This window comes from Leopardus geoffroyi, chromosome C3 (assembly GCF_018350155.1).
Source record: "Leopardus geoffroyi isolate Oge1 chromosome C3, O.geoffroyi_Oge1_pat1.0, whole genome shotgun sequence".
Lineage (NCBI taxonomy): Eukaryota > Metazoa > Chordata > Mammalia > Carnivora > Felidae > Leopardus > Leopardus geoffroyi.
The window spans coordinates 105,886,185-105,908,884 of NC_059338.1; the positions used below are offsets into that span (position 1 = coordinate 105,886,185).

The window sequence follows — 22,700 nt, forward strand, 5'->3', positions numbered from 1 at the left end:
GATTATGTCCAGGGGCCAGGGGCGCCTGGGTGGCTCAGTCAGTTAAGCGTCCAACTTTGGCTCAGGTCATGATCTCACGGTTCATGGGTTCAAGCCCCACATCAGGCTCTGTGCTGACAGCTCAGAACCTGGAGCCTGTTTTAGATTCTGTGTCTCCCTCTCTCTCTGCCCCTCCCCCACTCACGCTCTGTCTCCCTCTGTCTCAAAAATAAATAAACATTAAAAAAATTTTTATTTTGGGGCGCCTGGGTGGTGCAGTCGGTTAAGCGTCTGACTTCAGCCAGGTCACGATCTCGCGGTCTGTGAGTTCGAGCCCCGCGTCAGGCTCTGGGCTGATGGCTCAGAGCCTGGAGCCTGTTTCCGATTCTGTGTCTCCCTCTCTCTCTGCCCCTCCCCCGTTCATGCTCTGTCTCTCTCTGTCCCAAAAATAAATAAATGTTGAAAAAAAAAATTTTTATTTTGATTAGGTCCCAATAGTTCTTTTTTGTCTTCTCGAGGATTTTGATGGCTTCCTGTCTTACATTTAGGTCTTTCATCCATTTTGAGTTTATTTTTGTGTATGGTGTAAGAAAGTGGTCCAGGTTCATTTTTCTGCATGTCGTTGTCCAATTTTCCCAGCACCACTTGCTGAAAAGACTGTCTTGATTCTACTGGATATTCTTTCCTGCTTTGTCAAAGATTAGTTGGCCATACGTTTGTGGGTCCATTTCTGGGTTCTCTGTTCAGTTTCATTGATCTGAGTGTCTGTTTTTGTGCCATGTCCTTTGCTTTTCAATTTTATTTGTTCTTTTAACATACAAAACCCTGAAATTGATGTGATCCACTTCCAGAGATAATTAAATAATCACACATATTTTCCTCTTGACTTTTGAATGTTTAACTTTAATACAATTGGAATTTGTCTAGTATTAAGTATAGAATTTGTCACAAATATAGGATAAGTTAGAATTTAACTTAACTTTTTTCACACACTCTTAGGAAATTTTTCTAGTTCTTTTTGTTAAGTAATCCATCTTTCTCCATTGACTTGTGATGACTTTTTTATTATATATTAAAGTTTTTAAGTGTACTAAAATCTGTTTGGGGGCTATTTTTTCTTTTCATTAACCTATCTATCGAATTCCATGCCAAACAAACAATTTTAATTATTGTTGTTTTTTGTTTTGATAACTACTAGGATAAATCCCATAACATTAAATCCTATTGAAAATTTAAATCCTATTAAAATTGTTCTTATAAGATTCTGTCCATATATTCTTAAGGATTAATTTTTTTTTAAGTTTGTAATGTTTCCTTAATTTATTTTTGAGGGAGAGATGGAGTGCAAGTGAGGGAGGGCTAGAGAGAGAGGGAGACACAGAATCCAAAGCAGGCTCCAGGCTCTGAAATGTCAGCACAGAGCCCGAAGTGGGGCTTGAACTCATGAACCGTGAGATCATGACCTGAGCTGAAGTTAGATGCTTAACTGACTGAGCCACCCAGGCACCCCAGATTAGTTTTTTAATTGAAATGTATTTGACATACAATATTGTGCAAACTTAAGATATGTAACATATTAATTTTATACATTTTTCTGTTGTGATACAATTGCCATTGTAACAATAATTTGGACCTCTATCACATTACATAATTATATCTTTTTGGTAGTTCAGATAATTAAGTTCTCGTCTCAGATTAATTTTTGTAATGTTTATTTACTTTTTGAGAGAGAGTACCCATATGTGTGTGAGCGGGGGAGGGGCAGAGAGAGCGAGCAAGCGAGAGAGAGAATCCAAACCAGGCTCCATGCTGTCAGTGCAGATCTCAACATGGGGCTTGAACCCACAAACCTTGAAATCTTGACTTGATCTGAAACAAAGAGTCAGACGCTTAACTGTTTGAGCCACTCAGGTGCCCCTCAGATTAGATTTTTTTTAATGTGGGGTTTTTGTTTTGTTTTTTTTTTTTTGAGAGACAGAGAGAGAGAATTAGAGGCAGAGCAGGGGAGGAGCAGAGAGAGAGAAGGAGACAGAGAATCTCAAGCAGGCTCCACACTGTCAGTGCAGAGCCCGATGTGGGGCTCTAATTCACGAACCGTGAGATCATGACCTGAGCTGAAACCAAGAGTCAGATGTTTGACCATTTGAGCCACTCAGGAGCTCCATAATTTTTTAACTAGAAACAATCCCATTGAAATTTTGATTGGAATTACTTTAAACCTCAAAATTAATTTTATCTCCTTATCGATTTAGCAGAATGAGTGCCTACCTTTGATTTCCTCATCTCTGTAATAGGTAGCTAGCTCTCAGTTCTAATCAACACTTTCTGTAACAGCTTTCACCGTTTATTTGAAATTCAGCCTTTGGTAATTTGAAGTATCCTCTTGAGTCCAGTCTGGGAAAAATGTTTGACTAGCAAATCTTCTAAGATTAGCTGTTCAAAGGGACTTTTTTCTGATGGTTTCTTCTGGGAATGATAACTAGGTAAATAATCCTTGGAATACAACCTTTGATTTGAGTCTTATCTTTAATTTGTCTTTGGTTTTTGCTGATTTATTTAGAAAAACCCAAGTAAACTGATTTAAAGTGCACATTCCTTCCTCCGCCTTCTGCCCCTCCTCCTCCTACAAAATTATTTCTTTTTCTTTGCAGTTTAGAAATGTTCACTGACTCTGCCTTGAGGTCAGTCTCTAGCTTAATTTTGTTTGGCACTACATCATCTTTCTCTGTCTCTGGACTCTCTCTCTTTTTCTTTTGACTTTTTGCAATTACTCCTGTTGTTTTCAGCTTTTTACCATCTGTTCTGTTTTGGAATCCTGATCACTGTAGGTTGGATCTCCTTGCTCTGTTCTCTATTTAAAGCTCTCTACGATTTCTTGTATTTGCATAACCATTCTGTTCTCAAGGTATCTCACAAGTTTATTTTCTTTGGTTATCTGCAGTGTCATTTCTACTTTGTATAGCTTCAAATGGTTTTCTTAATTCTTCAGTCTCCATTTTCATTGCACTAAATTTATTTTTATCTTGAGCTGTTCTTATTTAAGATAAATGTCTTTCTGAAATCTCATGAGTTTCATCTTTTCTTTATTTTTTTAGTTATTATTTTTAATGTTTGTTTATTTTTGAGAGAGAGACAGAGAGAGAGAGAGAGAGAGAACACAAGTGGGGGGGGGGCAGAGGATCTAAAGCAGGCTCTACACTGATAGCAGAGAGCCAGAAAGGGGACTCAAACCCATGAGCCATGAGATCATGGCCTGAGCCAAAGTTGGATATTTAACCAACTGAGCCACCCAGGTACCCCTCACCTTTTTCTTTAAATACTTACTATTTTCAATGATTTTTAATTTTTTTTATACATTAGAAATTAATGAATTTTCATTCTAGCCCTTGCTTTGTTTTCCTTTCTGAAACGATTTTGGTTGCAGATTTTTATTGTTGTTGTTGATTAATTCATCTGTCATGTTTATGAATTAAGATTGGCTGGCACTGAAAAATTTTCATGATAGGCTATTATAATTGGCATTTTAATGAGATTTGAAGGAAAGTAGTTCCTGGTACTGTGAATTCTTTTATCTTCCATAAGTTCTGTGTTGCATTCCTAGAACCTACTTATATGATGCCTGACACATGACTGTGTGAAAATTAGAGTTCTTTGACAGTGGTACTTTTCTTCTATTTTAGGGACTTCACTGTGACTTTGCTTGCCTGATGTTTCAATACTTAGTAAATAAGCCATCAGAAGAAAGGGTCAGGGAGATCATTGTTAATGCTGTTGAAATTGAGCAGGTAAGCATGGTAGCTTATATGATTAGCACATCTCTTTTTCTCTGATGTTTGTAATTATTGTGTTAGGTTGACTCATTTGAAATTGCCACTTATAAGCCAAAGCAAGTATCCGTAATTTTATATAGTCAACCTGACAGTACGAAAAGATAATGCATTTCAATTATTATGTCAGTTTATAATTTGGTTCATAAGTAAATGTTATACATTAAGGTTTATGTATGTATGTTATGAAAAGATGATGCATTTCAATTATTATGTCAGTTTATAATTTGGTTACTAAGTAAATGTGATATATTAAAGTTTATGTATATTAAAACCTATTTCAGGACTTTTTTTTCTGTCCCTTTGATCTGTCACATTCTGTGCCATAGCAAACTATTTTAATCATTTCAGCTTTATATTTTTTAGATTTTCAGCTACTGGAGGGAAGTGATAGTTTCTTATTTGTTTTGTATTTTCAAAACCAAGCAGTGTATCTAGCTTGAAGCATGCACCAAATGTTTATAGAATTAACAAGTCAATGAGTTCACAAATAGTAAAAATTTATAGAATGTAAAAATTTCTGATTACAAAGACCTGGATGTTCCACTTAATGTTTTTATCATTTGAAAGAACTAGTTTAAAAATAAAATAAAAACTTTTGACTCTTTTAAAAAAAAATACCATACAGTTCAATAGCCATAGTTTTCATATTGGGAGGGGTGAAAAGGAATGAAATTCATTTTAGTATTTTTAATCATTTTGAGAACTAAATCCAAATGGTTAGTATTTTTATTTTTTTCTCGATTAACGCTTTGCTACTGTCTTTCAATATAGTTGGAGTTCAGTTTAACCCCCAGATCCATTTCTCTTTCTCATTTTCTTTGTTAAATGTGTTTCTCTCTTTCCTAATCCCCTTCCATAACCATGTTCCCCACAGTGATCATCTCTGGTGAATCTTTTTCCGGATATTTCAGGACAAAGTATGCCCTCTTTTCTCTCTGGAAAGTCTGTGAATTTAGGTCCTACATATACTACTTTGTAAAATATAAGTAATTTGACAGTTTCAGTTTACTTTGGCTATTTGAGAATGTGAAATACTGTGAATAGTAAAACCCCAAACATTTTTAAACAAATGGATATTGCCATGTTGAAAGAATTTACCCTAGTGAACTTTCCTCAGGGACTTAGAAGATTAAAACTAATACCCTGTTTTTATTTGGAAAATACTTATTTATTGTTCTGTCTTTGTACCTGATTCTGTTTTTGTTCGTATCTCAGGAGTTTCTAACAGAAGCCTTGCCAGTTGGCCTCATTGGAATGAATTGTGTTTTGATGAAACAATATATTGAGTTTGTAGCTGACAGATTACTTGTGGAACTTGGATTCTCAAAGGTAAGATGTTTAAAAATTTATTACTACTAGCTAAAATGTTAGTAAGACCACTAAAATACTATATTTCATTGAAAGCATTTGTATCACATCAGTCTACTTTTTTTTTTTTTTCTTTTTTTTTTTCTTTTTTTTTTTTTTAATTTTTTTTCAACGTTTATTTATTTTTGGGACAGAGAGAGAGACAGAGCATGAACGGGGGAGGGGCAGAGAGAGAGGGAGACACAGAATCGGAAACAGGCTCCAGGCTCTGAGCTGTCAGCACAGAGCCCGATGCGGGGCTCGAACTCCCGGACCGCGAGATCGTGACCTGGCTGAAGTCGGACGCTTAACCGACTGCGCCACCCAGGCGCCCCCACATCAGTCTACTTTTTAAAATTACTGTGACAGCCTTGTTTTGCATGAACAAATTTGTTTTGCAAAATCCTTCGAAACTTGAAATTCATAACAGAAGGAAGAAGCTGATAAATCTTAGAATTAATAAGTTCAATAAATTACTTGTAATAATTGCAGGTATTTAATAGGATTATCTTTAATTGGATTTAATATGTATATATATATATGTTACCCCCATAAATCCTCATGGGTCTGTGTTGTAATTTTTGCATTAATACTTTTTTTAAAGACTTGTTTAACTTATGGGACACCTGAGTGGCTCAGTAGGTTAAGTGTCTGACTCTTGATTTTGCCTCAGGTCATGATCTCATGGTTCGTGAGTTTGAGACCCTCATTGGACTCCCTGCTGATAGTGCAGTGCCGGCTTAGGGTTCTCTCTCTCTCTCTCTCTCTCTCTCTCTCTCTCTCCCTTTCTCTCTGTCCCTCCCATGTGTGCTCTCTCTCTCTCAAAATAAATAAAATAAGCTTATAAAAATAAAAAAGAAACGTGTTTACCTTTTACTTATTTAGTGAGATTTTGAACTCAGTTGCCTTTTAAGTTATTTTTCATTTTTTTTTAATCAGAGATAATATACCTGAATTTCATAAAGTCGTGTGCTTCTCACATGACGTAACAGATGGAGGCTGCAGCCAGTCTACCTGGGTTTGAATCCTGGCTCTGCCACTTTCTAGCTCTATGACCTTAAGCACGTTGTTTAACCTCTACCTTCATTTCCTCATCTAGGAAAGGGAGATAATAATAATACCAGAAAGGATTGTTGATGAGTTGGTATACATAAAGCACTTAAAATACTATCAAACATACAGTAAATACATACTAAGTGGTCATGTTGTATTCACCATAATTGGATATTCATGGAACTTTACAATGTACTGTATATACGATGGTAATTAGAAATTATAGGTTTTAACTTCTTAGCATGGAAATGTAAGCTTAAGTTGTATTTAATGAGAAGCCTTGTTAGTTATGTGTTGTTGTTCTTATGGGTGTAATTTGGCTTCTTCAGAATGTCTAATAACACTTCTTTTCTTTTTAGGTTTTTCAGGCAGAAAATCCCTTTGATTTTATGGAAAACATTTCTTTGGAAGGGAAAACAAATTTCTTTGAGAAACGAGTTGCAGAGTATCAACGTTTTGCAGTTATGGCAGAAACTACAGATAATGTCTTCACCCTGGATGCAGATTTTTAGAACTCTCCCCATAGATAAACCTATCACTGGTAAATAGCAGTCTGTTTTTCTCTGCTTTAAAAAACAAACAAACAAAACAAAACAAAAAAACAAAGTAGCTCCCTTAGGCAACAAAAGTTTGCTTAAAAGGAAATCCAAAACCAAATTTCAATAAGTTGGATTTATAGAAATACACTCTAATTTTCCCACTTGACATTCAGGATGTGACTTCAATTCTATTGTTTTGTCACGAAAATATAAGATGGTGTTATGTAGTGATTAAGAGCATGAGGTGAGGGGTCAGATTTGAGATTCTGCCCTTACTGCTTTGTGTGATTCTTGGAAAGTCAGTTAATCTCTCTAAATCTCAATGTATGTATCCTTAAAGTGGGTGTAATAGTAGCTCCTAAATTTATCATGTGGATATGAGGATTGAGCCACAAAATAGGTGCTTAGCCACGACCACCACCATTACTACTTATTAACAGTCTTTTTTTAAAAAATTTTTTTTTTTTGACGTTTATTTATTTTTGAGACAGAGAGAGACAGAGCATGAACGGGGGAGGGGCAGAGAGAGAGGGAGACACAGAATCGGAAACAGGCTCCAGGCTCTGAGCCATCAGCCCAGAGCCTGACGCGGGGCTCGAACTCACGGACTGTGAGATCGTGACCTGAGCTGAAGTCGGACGCTTAACCGACTGAGCCACCCAGACGCCCCTTAACAGTCTTAATTATGTTGCGATGTTGTGATAAAATGCTCCCCTGTCCTCAAAGTAATTTTGATTCTAGGTTCTAAGATCTAGAATTAGATCTTTATATTTTAATGTTTGAGGGAGAATATAAAGATTTCATTTAAAAATTATAATTCTCATTAACTTGAGAATTGCTTCTTCAAATTCCTCAGCATGTAGTAAAGGAAATTTAGTTCTCAGTTGCTTTGGGCAGGACACTTACGAAGTGAAATTCGGGAGATCAGCCTGGCAGTTGACCCTGTAAGTGAAATGATTTTGCTCCTTTAGAAATCAAAAAGGTAACAATTGCCAGACATAGCTAGCCCTGAAATGTTTAAACCCCGGGTGAATTAGCTAGAATAGCATTTCCCCAAGAATGTTCTAAAAGCTGTGAGCCCCTCTAGATATTTTGTGGGGAAAAATGGGATTCTGTGGTCAGATGAACCTGGGAAATGCTATCCTCCCTTCTTCCTCTCTGAAGCATATAGTCAGTACATCAAAGAGAGAAATTCTTCAGGACGTAAAACTTACTTCTCCCTGCATATCCCAGACTTACTTAACAAAGATCTGTAGTTTACCTGTTAACATCTCACCTAACTAGTATTCCTCTGAATATAGTTTGGAAAAGGCTGCCCTAGAACCATTTTGTACACAGAGGAAGGACTTGTGGACTAGGCAAAGGAGACCTGGAGGGATTTACTAAACTATTCATATTTGTGCCGAGCTGAGTAACGTACCTGAGACTGACCTCAGCTGTGCTTCTTTAATACTCTTCAAACTCTTTTATGCTGTTAAAAGGTAGAGTCCTAATGGAACTATGCATCCTGCACAATAGCAGACGGCAAGGGAGACAAAGGTTTCTGCAGAGGAGACAGTGAGGAAAGGCCATGGACCCCTCTTTATCGTTAGGAAGAGCCAAGAGGTAGCCTGAGCCCCCAAAACAGTGTGGTTCCCCACTTAACAGCAAACTGCTTTATAACATTCTGCAACCTAGAATTTAGAGATTTTTCACTTTGCATAAAGTTTTGCTCCATTCGTTCAGCAACGTTCTAATGACTAAAAATGGGAGTTCTCAAGTGGATGCAAGAGGACTAGGCCATAACCTTGTTAGGGAAACTGTCAGAAGCCTGTGATATTTCGGCCTATGACAGTGCCATTTGTTCAATTTGTTCAGTGCTTCATGGTTGGCCAGCTGGTTTTACATCATATCACGTGATCACACAACAGCCTTATAAGCTTGACAGCTAATACTGACATTTTACTGCTAGGAGAGAGTGAGGCTCAGAGAAGTTAAATGACTTGGCCAAGGTGGGCTCTTATCACTGTCCTTGCAGTAGAATTCTTTTTCCCTAGAGATTATCATCTTTCTTGTATTTAGTCCTTTACATCCATCTTGATGTGATTTTGCCTATTTTCTCATTCAGGTATCATGTACTTTATTAAGGTGTTATGTAAATTATTTACCTATATTCAGGTAGTATGCTCAAAGATGTGTATACTACTGTAGAAACACTTAACATTATAAATTGAGAATATCTGCAATAATATTGGAATGAAAGAAAAAAGTTTTCAGTGCATATTCCCTTTGTTTTGAATCCAGATCTTTCTCATAGGTAATGACAGGTGCCTTAATATGAAGCTTATTTATAGTAGCAATAAACCTAACTGTTGAGATGAAGAAGTTTTAATACTGAAATACTGGATTTTTAATACACTGGTTTATTATATTCAGTGTTCTATATCCTTTTCCAGGCCTTCAGGTTGCATATTTATTTATTATGTTTAGTATTTTGGTTCCTAGTTCTTAAGGAATGAAGAAATTGTGGAATTGCCTTTTAATACTATCTCACAGGTAAAGAAATTCAGAGTATGTTTACAAGTTTTTTTTAATAGCACATGTACTTAAGTCATTGCTAGAGTAAAGTTAAGTTTGTTATTTAGGAATGTAAAAACTTGTAGTTCATGACAGCACTTATTAAAAATAACTTCATTGTAGTATGTAGAATCATGACTTGGAAGGACTTGGGAAGACAGTTTGATTCAGTGCTTTCAGACAAGGCTATTTTGTTGTTCAGTTACACACAATAATAAACAATTGTTTTTACCTATAAGCTTACTCGAGTCATGTCTTAGTGTCTCATTTTGGAATATCAACATTTTCTTCTTCTTTTGACATTTTATTTTTTATTCATAAAAAGTGATTACAGTTGGCCCTTGAACAACATGGGACTTAGGGGCACCAAACCCCCGCACGGTTGAAAATCCACATGTAACCTTTGACTCCCCCACAAGTTAACTATTAATAGCCTACTGTTGACTGGAAGCCTTACCAATAACACAAACAAGTTGATTAGCACATATTATGTGTGTTATATGTATTGTGTACTGTATTCTTACAATAAAGTGAGTTAGAGAAAAGGTGTTTTTAAGAAAATCATAAGGAAGAGAAATACACTTACAGTACTATACTCTATTTATTGAAAAAAATCCACATACACGTGGGCCTGTGCAGGTCAAACCCATGTTCTTCAAGGGCCAACTGTATTGAGAAAACATAGCAGTTTGCATATTTAAAACACATATTATTTCATATTCATAACTTTGCATTTTACATTTAAATATGCTAACTTCCATGTCATAGAATTCCCATACTGCATTTGCATGGATCAAGCTAAGGGCTTAATGTCGCTAACTGATTTTCAGTGATAAAGAAATCTGTTTCTGAGCTGCATAAAAGCCAGTTTAGTCCTATAATCAGGTATTATGTTTTGGAACTAAATTGCATGAATTGGTAGCCAACTCAGGAGCTCTTCTCAGTGGAATCTGCATGAGTGGTACAGAAGTGAAATCTAGTTTTTCTTTGTTATTCCCAGCCTTTAGATAATCTCCTTTTTAGATGGCTGTAAATTTGAAGGAAAACTTGATATTCCCAGGGCCTTAGAAAGAAATGATTTAAGCTTTCAGATTTGGGGCCTAAGGAAAATATAGGTAAAAATGGAAGGATAGAGATTGATTTTTTTGTACAGATAAAAATGCAACAATTCACGTCTTTTTCTAAGTTCACAAGATTGTTAACTTAGTGCATTTGATTCTTTTATAATAATGTTTTGTTTTTTTCCAAATGTCTGGTAATTTAGCAAAGTTATTTGCTATTTACTGTGTATATAGAGAGCTTTATTAGGTGTGGTGTACCTAAGTCTTTTTGCTAAAATGCATTGTGGTCAATCAAGCCAACCTGAATATGTAGAATGTTGGGGGGTTTTTTCCCCAAAGAAATAGGTTGTTTTGTTATTTTTTGGGGTTAGTGTGTTGAAATAAACTGTATCATAGCTACATCATTTTGTGTGTGTCCTTTTTGAGTAAGAGTATTTTTTTATAAGTGAAGGGGCTACCCTAATCAAGAAATGTATGTTTTCTCTTTGTGCATACAGATAAATACATATTGGTATTACTTTGTTCAACTCTCTCTCTTTCTCTCTCACTCACACACACACACACACACACACACACACACACACACACTGTTCTTTTGACATAAGTGGGATTCCCCCAGTCCTCCCTCTCATCTGCCTTCACCCAATCCATGTCTCTTTATATCCAGCTGAGATTCCACAATACATAATATTACTAGGGGTAATATGTGTACTTTACCAATACCCTGAACTCTGTTCCTCTTCTGCATTTATACCATACATAGAAAAGTCAAGGAGATTTCCCCACCCTGTTACAAACATGACAATCAGTTTTTCCATATTTCCCTCAATAAGCAGCCAAATGCTGCCAGAGAAAAGGGCATGTAAGACAAATTGGATCTCCTTACTATAAATCCATGTAAACATTTACCTACTGTCTTAGTCCATTGGGGCTGCTATTGAAAACTACTATAAACTGGGGGGCTGAAACTAGGCATTTACTTCTCACAGTTGTGGAGGCTGAGAAATCAAGGTGCTGACAGATTCGGTGTCCCGTGAGTCTCACTTCCTGGTTCATAAACAGTTGTCTACTCACTATGTACTCATGGAAGAAGGGTGAGGGAGCTCTCTGAGGTCTCTTTCATAAGGCCCCTAACCCTATTCATGATCCAGTCACCCAGGCCCCACCTCCAAACATCAGCACACTGGGGATTAGGTTTCAACATGAATTTTGGTGGGACACAGCATTCAGTTTATAGCACCTACCTCAGCACTATCTGATAACTCTAGTACAATTTCCTGGTAAACTTGTTCTCCATTCTCCACAATTGCTTTTCCACACTATGCCCACCTTCTGCTACTATCCTCACTCCCCAAGAAGGTGCCTTTGTCATCTGCTTTTTCTTTGTGAATTGTGGGCCCACGAGCGATATTCTGGGCTGAAAAATATGACAATTAGAGGAGTCCTAAATCTAGAACCTAAGAAGCCACAGTATAACTCAATATACAAGTGTCTGTGCATGATTTCTGTCCTGTGGAGTCCTTGCAATCAGAGAGCGATTGAGGACATTAGCTGTTCTTTTTTTTAAATATTAAATATACTTTATTGTCAAATTGGTTTCCATACAACATCCAGTCCTCATCCCAACAGGTGCCCTAATGCCCATCACCCACATTCCCCTCCCTTCTGGGAATAAGAGCCACTTACTTGTGGGAGCTGCTGTTCCCTTTCCCACCGCGTGGGGTTCCCAGGGCTGGCAAGCCAAGTGCATACTCCCATCTGTCTCTCGGCCCGGGGTCAGGCAGGTGATCCAGGAGGGAGCCACATCCTTACCTAAGTCATGTCTAAATGAAACTAAAGGTACAGAAGCACTTTAATTCGAATAACAAAGCTAGAGAAAAAGTCCTAGTTCCAGCTGCCCCCAAGGCCTAACGATATCCCCATTCTTTGCAATTTTTCATTATCTTCTATGAAGATTAATAAATGACTACTTTTTGCCTAAGATAGTGTAAGTCTCCTGATTTGCAACCCAAAGGACCCTAGGTAGAACAAAAATTAGCCCCTGGAAACAAAAAAGGAATTGGGAAGAACCAGGGCGTCCGGGTATGTATCAGTCAAGGAGCTGAGAGCCCAGGGTTTGCTCCTGGAGAGGCCCCTGAGAGCCAGGTGAAGTGTTCAGTGAAACTGAAGTACTGTGGAGAGGGCGAGGTGAAGAGGAGAGGGAGGCACAGTGGAGTTGTGAGTTTTAGAAGAGCAGGGTTGTTACCAATGAATGTGGTGTCCACGATCTGCATGGTCATCCTGTAATAAGAAAAACCACCGTCCTCGTTTTATGGGACCTTTCTAGGAGCCTTGAGCACCTGGGCTTTCTGCACACTGTGCCAGCACTCAAACCACATCTGCTCTGCTCATTTCTCCAGGTTAGCATGTTTCCACATCACGGGAAACAAGAGCATCCTCCAGTTTGTCTGAGTAAAGGCCAAGGGGTATGTTCTTGATATTCTCTCATTGTTCATGATAGTGTCCAAATTCTGTGCGAAAACTTAATTCCCAGTGAGATAATAAGTATTTGTACATACTTTAGTGCTTGTAAGGTGATTTTGCAATCCTATTATTCTAACCACTTGGTTGGTTCACTCATTTTATAAGAAATTGCCGTGTCCCAATAATATTAAAAAGGGAACTGAGGCTCAGGTTAAGTTACTTGCCTGAGACCGCACAACTAGTAAAAGAGGCAGGTGTTATGGCTTTAAATCCCATCATCTTTTCGCTGAGTGCACCCAGGTTTCTATTCCTACTGTTGGTGATATTTTTCATGGGATAGATCTCCTTGACCTCTACGCTTTCCTAACACACTCTGTTGGCAGGTGTCAATTTAGAGCTTCACTTGTTCTCCCCCAAAGCCTGCTGGGAATTGTGTTTAAACATCACTTAATGGAGGGGGCAGAGAGGGCTTACCCGCTGAGGCCTGGTTGGATTGGCAATAAGGTTTGAAGACATCAGAGCTGCAAGGGCAATTGATACTTATTTTCTAATCATATTTGGGACATATATCTTGAAAAATATTGCTTTAAGTAAAAAGTAAATTTTAAAGAATTAAAGTAATAGTACAGGTGGAACTCAGAATGGCATATCCTGGCAGTGGTTGCATATGACAATTTTGGAAACCTGAAACCAAATCTCTCATGTCTAAAATGTTGAGATGTCCAGATCAGAGCTCCCCAAGAAGTCCTTCTCGGAACTCAGGTTATAAAGTGGTAGCAAACAAAGACATACTTGCTTCAATTTGTTTAAATTTCAGATGACAGGGGAGCACGTGCCTCTAATTCTTGTCATCTGTTGGTTTGGGTCTCTAGGTTTAGAGTCCCAAATTCCAGAGGATGTACACCATCCTTCATGTGGCTAAGAGGGAGTCAAACCCACTGAAGGCAACATCCAGACACAATCAACCTTTACGTCTCTGAGAAAACAGTTGAGTAAAAATCTGTTCCAAGCATCTCTCCTGTGTGTGATACAATTATACTTATCTCTAGGAACTCAGCTTCATCGATGGGCCATAGAGTTTGACACAGAGTTTTTTCCCTTTCAGATTTTTTCTCTGCTCCTACCTTCTTTACTGGCTGGCCTCTACTCATCCTCTGGGAAAGCCCTTCCTCTGTGTGCTCATAGCTCTCTATATCTGGCTAACATTTAACTGAGCCACTTTCAGATGAGAAGTTGTTTTTTTTTTTTTTTCACATTTGTGTTTTCCGTGTGGACGTAACAGTTTATCAGTATTTCCTCAATGAATGAATGAATGACAGTCATTATTAGTTGAATCATGAAGCCTGGTTTCATGTAATCAGAATAAGCTGGTCGCTAGAAACTGTCATTTACAGAGCACATGTGCCCTGTTTGCTTTACATAGATCACATCATTTTATGCTCTTAATCCTATTGGGAACTTATTTTTCCTTCATCCCTTCAAAAATATTTATTGAGTGTATCCTAAATGTCAGACACTGTGCCAGGTGCCGGAGATCAAACCATGAAAAAACAGACCTGACGTCTGCCTCATGGAGCATAGTGGGGTAGACACATATTAAAGAGTTATTTCCTCTATTTTCAAGGTGACTTTCAGAGAGGGTTTACTCCTTGCTTGGTACAGATAAAGCCAGGATTCTGCCCCAGTTTGGTTTGATACAGTTCATGTTTTTCCTAGACTCCCCTGATAAAGACATCTCAGCAGCTTTGATGAGCAGAGTCCCAGGTCCCATGGGCAGTGGGTCCCAAACCACCTCAAAGGGCTGTGCAGCCTGAGATGAGGGTCAGCAGCTGCAGGTGCTGCTCAGGCTGCAGGGGAGAAGCCCGTGGAGGTGAGGGTCAGACACTGCCGCATCCTACCCTCAGCTGCCGGGCGGCTCTGTTGCAGTCAGTGGGGGCATTTGGTGGGCAGGGCTGATGGGAATTTAGCAAAGCTAATTCCATCTAATTCTCCACAAGGGAAGAATAGCTTCAGCATCTTGCCAGCTGCTACCAGCGTAAAGCTCAGAGTTGCCAGCCCCCATGTGCCCTGCACGGAGCTGGAAAAAGACAAAGGAGGCTGTCGTGGCCACCCCACCTGAGGTCGGGTGAAGCAGAAGTGACTGTGGCGGAAGGTGGGGGGGGGCACACGGTACCAAGTCCCCTTTCTTGCTGGACAACTGTGACCTGGCTGCCCCACTGGCCTTCTGTTCCCCATCTGCACCTTTGACTGCCTGCAGGTGCAAGATCACGATGTTTTGCCAGAGGTCTCATTTCCTGATTTCCTCATGGTGGAGCCCTTGAGCCACTGGTTTCTCTGCTCAGAGGCTGCTCCTTCCCTGTGGGAATTAAGGAGGTAGATTTTTTTCCTTTCTTTTTTTTTTTTTAATATATGAATTTTATTGTCAAATTGGTTTCCATACAACACCCAGTGCTCATCCCAAAGATGCCCTCTTCAATGCCCATCACCTACCCTTCCCTCCCTCCCACCCCCCCATCAACCCTCAGTTTGTTCTCAGTTTTTAAGAGTCTCTTATGCTTTGGCTCTCTCCCACTCTAACCTCATTTTTTTTTAAGGAGGTAGATTTTAAAGAAGAACGATGCTGTTTCCAGATGAGCTTGGGCTACTGGGCGGGAGGGAGGCCTCTGGACACACAGAAGAAATTCCTGCTCAGCACTGACTCTTTAGAAAGGCAAACTCCCTTGGGCAATTTCACCCCTGGCTGGTTGTACAGAAATGAAAGTCTAGGTGACAGTACTGTAAGGGAAAGCCCTGCACTTTGGTACCAACTGAAAGAGGAAAAGCCTCTTTCCATAGAGGGATGCTAAGCACTTATGAAGCAACTGACGAAGCCACACATTTTTATGAAGTATCAGGAGCCCTGGACTAGTCACAGAGTTGCCTGTGATTTTGTTATTTGCTCATCCATCACTTTGGGGGAGGGGTGGTGGAGAGGGGAGGGTCAGAAATGGCAGAAAGACAGCACTTACCCTCTGGCCCATTCTGAGAGGATCTGAGAGTGGAGGGGAAGGTACTAGCTCTTGTCTGTTGTACCAGAATGGATCATGCCATTCCTTTGGCCCTGGATACCTGAGGCTCCCATCCACCTCTGTCTGGGGAAGGTGATATCTATGGTCAGGGCAGGATATTTTAACAATTCAGGTGTGGGGAGCAGGTTTCTTGAGAGCTAGGGGTCATTAAATGATACTCCATCCTATGAACACTAAGTCCATCTTGCCTCAGTTAACTCCCTTGCAACTCATAGGAAGTACCTCCAGGTATGGGACTCTGCTATGGTGAGGTGTGGAAGAACACAGGCTTTAGAGCCAAATCACTTGGGTTCAAATCCTGGCTCTAGCATTTACTGGCTGGATGACTTTGGCAGGTTAAATGTGCAACTGGGAGGAACAACAGTATGGACTTCTTGTGTCGTTGTAGAAATACGCAGAACACTTAAAATAGACCCAGCACATAGTAAGCACTCAGGAATTGAAGCTATTATCTCCAAGCTTCTGTTTAGCATTAAAATTTCAACATTTCCATTAGCTAGAGTGACCTCAGAGTCAATAGCTCCTCCAAGGCTGAGCTATGGGCTTCTTCCCATGTCACCTTTAACAATTTCATCATTATATAGGTTTCAGTTCCCTCTTACAGGCTGGTCATCCAAATTTTTAGCACAGATTTATAAACAGTGTTAGTATCTGGCATGTTCATTGGCTGGGAAATAGATTTTTGTGCTTCCTTAACAAGTAAGAGAGTTTTACTCTTCCTACAACATTAGGAGTAAGTTAAAGTCAGTTCACCTTAATTATACTTACAGGTTTAACATCCGTTGTCATTATCATTAGCCTTTTAAGGCTAATAAACAAATCCCAATCCCTAATAATGAATAATTCCTATTTGGTTCTATAAGTAGCAAAGTCAAGTAGCTTTAGCGCCACAGCGTATCACTGCTCTAAGGAGAACCCTGGGTCCCAGTAGATCTGGTCCTGTTGTTCCCGCAACTAGATTGAGAGTTTGAGGGTGCAGACTCGCTGGTCCTCTGCCTTAAAAGTCCCTCCTTGCACCAGGTGGGATTCAGACTGGTTATCATTTGCAACAGGGAGCTCAGTTTGAGCTTAGGCCCTACCACTGGCCTTTAGGATTGGCTGGGTCATGACTCACTATTCATATGGTGACTCAACTGAAATTTCTTAGCCTGGGGTCTCCTGGGAGAGAATCAGCCCTGAGGCAAGGAGGAGACAGATCTGATAGGTCTGACCCAAGTGATAGGTTTGGGCAGAGATTTTGAATGTAGCATGGAAGCCACTGCACAAACCCTACCAGGCAGAGCAAAGGGGAAGGTAGACCTTGAGCGAGTGGTTTCACACACCCTTGCCCATGTTGGGATGCAAACCACACAGAGGGGAACACAAAGGGAGAGGTCGGTTCTCCTTTCCAGACCAATTTTGTACTTGACTTTGGTGCCTGGCAGAGCATTGTGAAGTAGGGGTGCCTAGTTGTTCCAACTTGTTGCTATTGCAAACAATAGGTGGTGAACATCCGTATATATTTATACATATACATGTACATATACAACTTTATACAGATCCGTGATTTTCTCTGGGATAAATTGGGTCAGAGGAATGTAGAATTCTGAAGTTGCCTCACTTTTCTTTTTTTTTTTTTAAACTGTGTATGGAAGTAAAATATGCAGCCAGGCCTGTCTTTTTTTCTTTTAGATAATGCAGATGTTTACATACAAAACTTTTTTCTTTCTTGCTTTCTTTCTTTACTAAAACTGTTGATATATTTTAAAACTTTTATCTCTTTTTAAAATGTTTTAAATGTTTATTTATTTTTAAGAGAGAGAGACAGAGCACAAGTGGGGGAGGGCAGAGAGAGAGAGGGAGACACAGAATTCGAAGCAGGCTCCAGGCTCTGAGCTGTTAGCACAGAGCCCAACGTGGGGCTCAAACTGACGAACTGTGAGATCAAGACCTGACCCGAAGTTGGACGCTCCACCGACTGAGCCACCCAGGCACCCGTACAACTTTCATCTTTGGACTTAGGTGAAAAAATTTTGTTTTTATTTTTATTTCTGGCCACACTTCTATTTATCCCTATGGCAGAAACTCTTAGTTGTCTACTCCAAAGCCATTCCCAACCCTTGCCCACTTCAATGACAGAAGTTGGGAAAGCTACATACTTGCTTTCTCAGACTCCCTTGTAGCTAGAAGCGGCTAAGTGGCCCAGTTTGGCTAAAAAAAATACATAAAGCAAAGCCTGTTGGGTTTTACGGGGAAATGTTTTTTCCTCACTGCTCAGAGTAAGGCTTATGAGAAGAAAATCTCTGCCAGGACTACTCCTTTGTGCCCTGCCTTCAATAAGTTGTGTGAGGATGTGATCTTGCTACAGCGGCAGCCACCTTATAATGAGTGAGGCAACATGCATGAGGAAGAACAAAAAAAGCTAAGATACTAAAGATGGAAAAGGTAAAAGGCAAAAGATGCCTGGGTTTTGAAGATACTGCTACATGGACCAGCCATGATAACTCCTACCTCCCATTCTCTGTTCTGTGAGACAAGAAGTACCAAGATTACCTAAGCCATTCTTACCCATGGCTTCTATTATAACAAATATATCTGATTTGAAACAACCTCCCCTTTTTAAAACAATTCAAAATGAATTCATCATCCCTTCCCTTTCATCCTGCATTCCTCACCCATGGGGTGGTTTATTTTATGTATGTATGTATGTATGTATGTATGTATGTATGTGTGTATGTATTTCTTTGCTTAGAGAGAGGGGTGGGGGAGGGGCAGAGGGGTGGGGAGAGAGCATCTTAAGCAGGCTCCATGCTCAGTGCAGAGCCCAACATGGGGCTCCATCTCATGACAGTGAGATCATGACCTGAGCTAAATCAAGAGTCAGACCCTTAACCGACTGAGTCACCCAGACGCTATAGGGTGGTTTAAATACTCCCAGCCCGATTACATTCTTTACAGAAAGTTTAAGAATGTAAGACACCGGGATCCATTTCTCAGCAATTCTGGCGTCCTTCACAAACATTCCTGCCCACCCAGCCCTGGTTCAGCCTGGCTTTTCCATGCCTTGGCAGAGGGCACAAGGGAGCCCTGAACAGTCAGCCGCCTTCCTTGTGGCCCCTCCCTTGGGCCGCACCCCTCCCCCTCCACGGCAGCGAGGTCAGAGGAGAAGGTGTCTGAAGCCCTCCTGAGTTGTCATGCCCTGTCTGCTCCTCATTTTAGGACTGTGCTCCTTTCCTGAGGAGGAGTCTCAGTGAGTGGGATCTCTGTGTTAGTGCCTTTTAGCTGAGACCAAGTTAGAAAGGCTTAATGTTCAAACAAGAACCTTTGTCCTGAAAATAGTGCATGAAGTGCCTGTGCTGGAAGACAATGAGCTTAGCGATTCCTTTAGACTCAGAGACGGCTGGGATCCGTTTCCCTTCTGCAGGTATGTTTGGACTGAGTGAAGTGTTTGATTGCATTACTCCTGAATGGCTGGTTTCCTGTTGTGATTTAGCTAATATTCAAATTTCCTGCATCAGAAATAAATTACAGGGCTTATTCCACCCTACAGCGCAAACTTTCACAAACAGCCAGCAGAGGGGGAGGGAGGGAGTGGCGCAGAAATGTGTGCTCACGCTGAGCAGCTGGGGTGGAAGGGGCAGGCTGTAAGGAAAGCCTCCTGCCTGGTTCAGGGTTAGATACTGAGGAGAGAGTGGGAGGAGGGGCAGAAGATCCAGTGGGGCAGAGACTAAGTTCTCAATGTGTGGTGCAGTGAAAACAGTGCTGGGTTGGGAGTCCTGGAGAGCTGTAAACTGGAAAGATGAAATGTTTTAGTCAGATGGGAAAATGGGATAGGAAGTCTCAGCTCTACCATTTATTAGCCTTATGACTTCGGGTGAGTGACTTAAACTCCTCTGAACCTCAATTTTTCTATCTGTAAAATGGGAATGCCTATGGATTCAAGATTTAAAGGAGTTGTAGTACAGGGTGTGCACTTCACTGCAGTGAATTAAGAGGCACGCAGATGTGAGCTGAGAATGGAAAGAGGAGCGTGCTGGGAGAGAGGGGTGGGGGCCAAGTCCCAGTTGTGGCTGAGCTGGTCCTGTTTGGTTTTAACTGTCAAATACAGTTAAATACAGTGATCGAGTGATCACTGACTCTCATGTGGTCAGGCCAGGCCCTCCTTAGAGCTCTGTGACTCTCAGAATGCCACCTGATAATCTAGTGCAGGCTTCTTCTGTAGACAAGAGAACTAAGGTCCAGAAAAGTCAAGAAGCTTGCATAAGGTCCCATAGCTATTGCAAGGTAGAGCAGTCACTGCAACTAGACCTAGGTCTTTAGTTTTCACATTCAATTTTGCTTGGTAACTTGGCTTTTAAAACCTTTCATGTCAGCGTACCTGGGTGGCTCAGTCAGTTAAGTATCTGGCTTTATTATTTTTTTTAATGTTTATTTATTTCAAGAGTAAGAGAGAGCATTAGCAGGGGAGGGGCAGAGAGAGAGGGAGGCACAGAATCCAAAGCAGGCACCGAGCTCTGAGCTGTCAGCACAGAGCCCAACACGGGGCTCGAACTCATGGAACATGAGATCATGACCTGAGCTGAAGGTCGGATGCTTAACTGACTGAGCCACCCAGGAACCCCATACCAGACTCTTTTTTTTTTTTTTTTTTTTTTTTTTTAATTTACAACCAAGTTAGCATATAGTGCAACAATGATTTCAGGAGTAGATACCCTTACCCTTACCCTTTGAGCCCATCCCCTCCTCTCACAACCCCTCCAGTAAACCTCTGTTTGTTCTCCATATTTGTGAGTCTCTTCTGTTTTGTCCTCCTCCCTGTTTTTATATTATTTTTGTTTCCCTTCCCTTGTGTTCATCTGTTCTGTGTCTTAAAGTCCTCATATGAGTGAAGTCGTATGATTTTTGTCTTTCTCTGACTAATTTCGCTTAGCCTAATACCCTCTAGTTCCATCCATGTAGTTGCAAGTGGCAAGATTTCATTCTTTTTGATTGCCGAGTAATACTCCATTGTATATATATACCACCTCTTCTTTATCCATTCATCCATTGATGGGCATTTGGGCTCTTTCCATCCTTTGGCTGTTGTTGTTAGTGCTGCTATAAACATGGGGGTGCATGTGCTTCTTCGAAACAGCACACCTGTATCCCTTGGATAGATACCTAGTAGTGCAATTGCTGGGTCCTAGGGTAGTTCTAATTTTAATTTTTTGGGGGCACCTCCATACTGTTTTCCAGAGTGGCTGCACCAGTTTGCATTTCCACTAGCAGTGCAACAGAGATCTACTTTATCCACATCCTCGCCAACATCTGTTGTTGCCTGAGTTGTTAATGTTAGCCATTCTGACAGGTATAAGGTGGTATCTCATTGTCGTTTTGATTTGTCTATCCCTGATGATGAGTGATGTTGGGCAATTTTTCATGTGTCAGTTGGCCATCTGGATGTCTTCTTTGGAGAAATGTCTATTCGTGTGTTTTGCCCATTTCTTCACTGGATTATTTGTTTTTTGGGTGTTGAGCTTGATAAGGTCTTTATAGGCTTTGGATACGAACCCTTTATCTGTTACGTCGTTTACAAATATCTTCTTCCATTCTGTAGGTTGCCTTTTAGTTTTGCTGATTATTTCCTTTGCTTTGCAGAAGCTTTTTATTTTGATGAGGTCCCATTAGTTCATTTTTGCTTTTGTTTCCCTTGCCTCCAGAGACATGTGGAGTAAAAAGTTGCTGCGGCCGAGATCAAAGAGGTTTTTGCCTGCTTTCTCCTCAAGCATTCTGATAGCTTCCTGTCTTACATTTAGGTCTTTCATCCATTTTGAGTTTATTTTTGTGTATGGTATAAGAAAGTGGTCCAGATTCATTCTTCTGCATGTCGCTGTCCAGTTTTCCCAGCACCACTTGCTGAAGAGACTGTCTTGATTCCACTGGATATTCTTTCGTGCTTTGTCAAAGATTAGTTGGCCATACGTTTGTGGGTCCATTTCTGGGTTCTCTATTCTGTTCCATTGATCTGAGTGTCTGTCCTTGTGCCAGTACCATACTGTCTTGATGATTACAGCTTTGTAGTAGAGCTTGAAGTCTGGGATTGTGACGTTTCCTGCTTTGGTTTTCTTTTTCAAGATTGCTTTGGCTATTCAGGGTCTTTCCTGGTTCCATACAAATTTTAGGATTGTTTGTTCTAGCTCTGTGCAGGATGCTGGTGTTATTTTCATAGGGATTGCATTGAATATGTAGATTGCTTTGGGTAGTATCGACATTGTAACAATGTTTGTTCTTCCAATCCAGGAACATGGAATATTTTTTCCATTTTTTTGTGTTTTCTTCAATTTCTTTCATAAGCTTTCTATGGTTTTCAGTGTATAGATTTTTCACCTCTTTGGCTATGTTTATTCCTAGGTATTTTATGGGTTTTGGTGTAATTGTAAATGGAATCTATTCCTTGATTTCTCTTTCTGTTGCTTCATTGTTGGTGTATAGGAATGCAACCAATTTCAGTGCATTGATTTTAAATTCTGTGAATTTGCTGAATTCATGGGTCAGTTCTAGCAGTTTTTTGGTGGAATCTTTTGGGTGTTCCATATAGAGTATCATGTCCTCTGCGGAGAGTGAATGTTTGACCTCCTCCTGGCTGATTTGGATGCCTTTTATTTCTTTGTGTTGTCTGATTGCTGAAGCTAAGACTTCCAATACTGTGTTGAATAACAGTGGCAAGAGTGGACCTCTATGTCTTGTTCCTGACCTTAGGGGGACAGCTCTCAGTTTTTCCCCATTGAGGATGCTATTAGCAGTGAGTCTTTGATATATGGCTTTTATGATCTTGAGGTGTGATCC

The 22,700-nt window shown here is 40.1% G+C and overlaps 1 protein-coding gene and 1 long non-coding RNA gene across 2 annotated transcripts in view; one reads left to right on the forward strand and one right to left on the reverse strand.

Moving 5' to 3' along the window:
• Positions 1-7,163, forward strand: part of RRM2B (ribonucleotide reductase regulatory TP53 inducible subunit M2B) — a 32,959-nt gene extending 25,796 nt beyond the window's left edge. Inside the window, exons 7-9 of the mRNA XM_045454026.1 lie at positions 3,660-3,764; positions 5,025-5,138; positions 6,569-7,163. Of these exons, the coding sequence (XP_045309982.1) occupies positions 3,660-3,764; positions 5,025-5,138; positions 6,569-6,721 (372 nt within the window). The 3' untranslated portion in view covers positions 6,722-7,163. The remainder of the gene's footprint in view (positions 1-3,659; positions 3,765-5,024; positions 5,139-6,568) is intronic.
• The window catches only part of LOC123585649, a 32,165-nt gene extending 16,097 nt beyond the window's left edge, over positions 1-16,068 (reverse strand). Inside the window, exons 1-3 of the long non-coding RNA XR_006706343.1 lie at positions 15,837-16,068; positions 13,303-13,349; positions 12,052-12,198 (exon numbers count right to left, since the gene is read on the reverse strand). This is a non-coding gene — a long non-coding RNA (uncharacterized LOC123585649). The remainder of the gene's footprint in view (positions 1-12,051; positions 12,199-13,302; positions 13,350-15,836) is intronic.
• Positions 16,069-22,700: the final 6,632 nt, after the last annotated feature.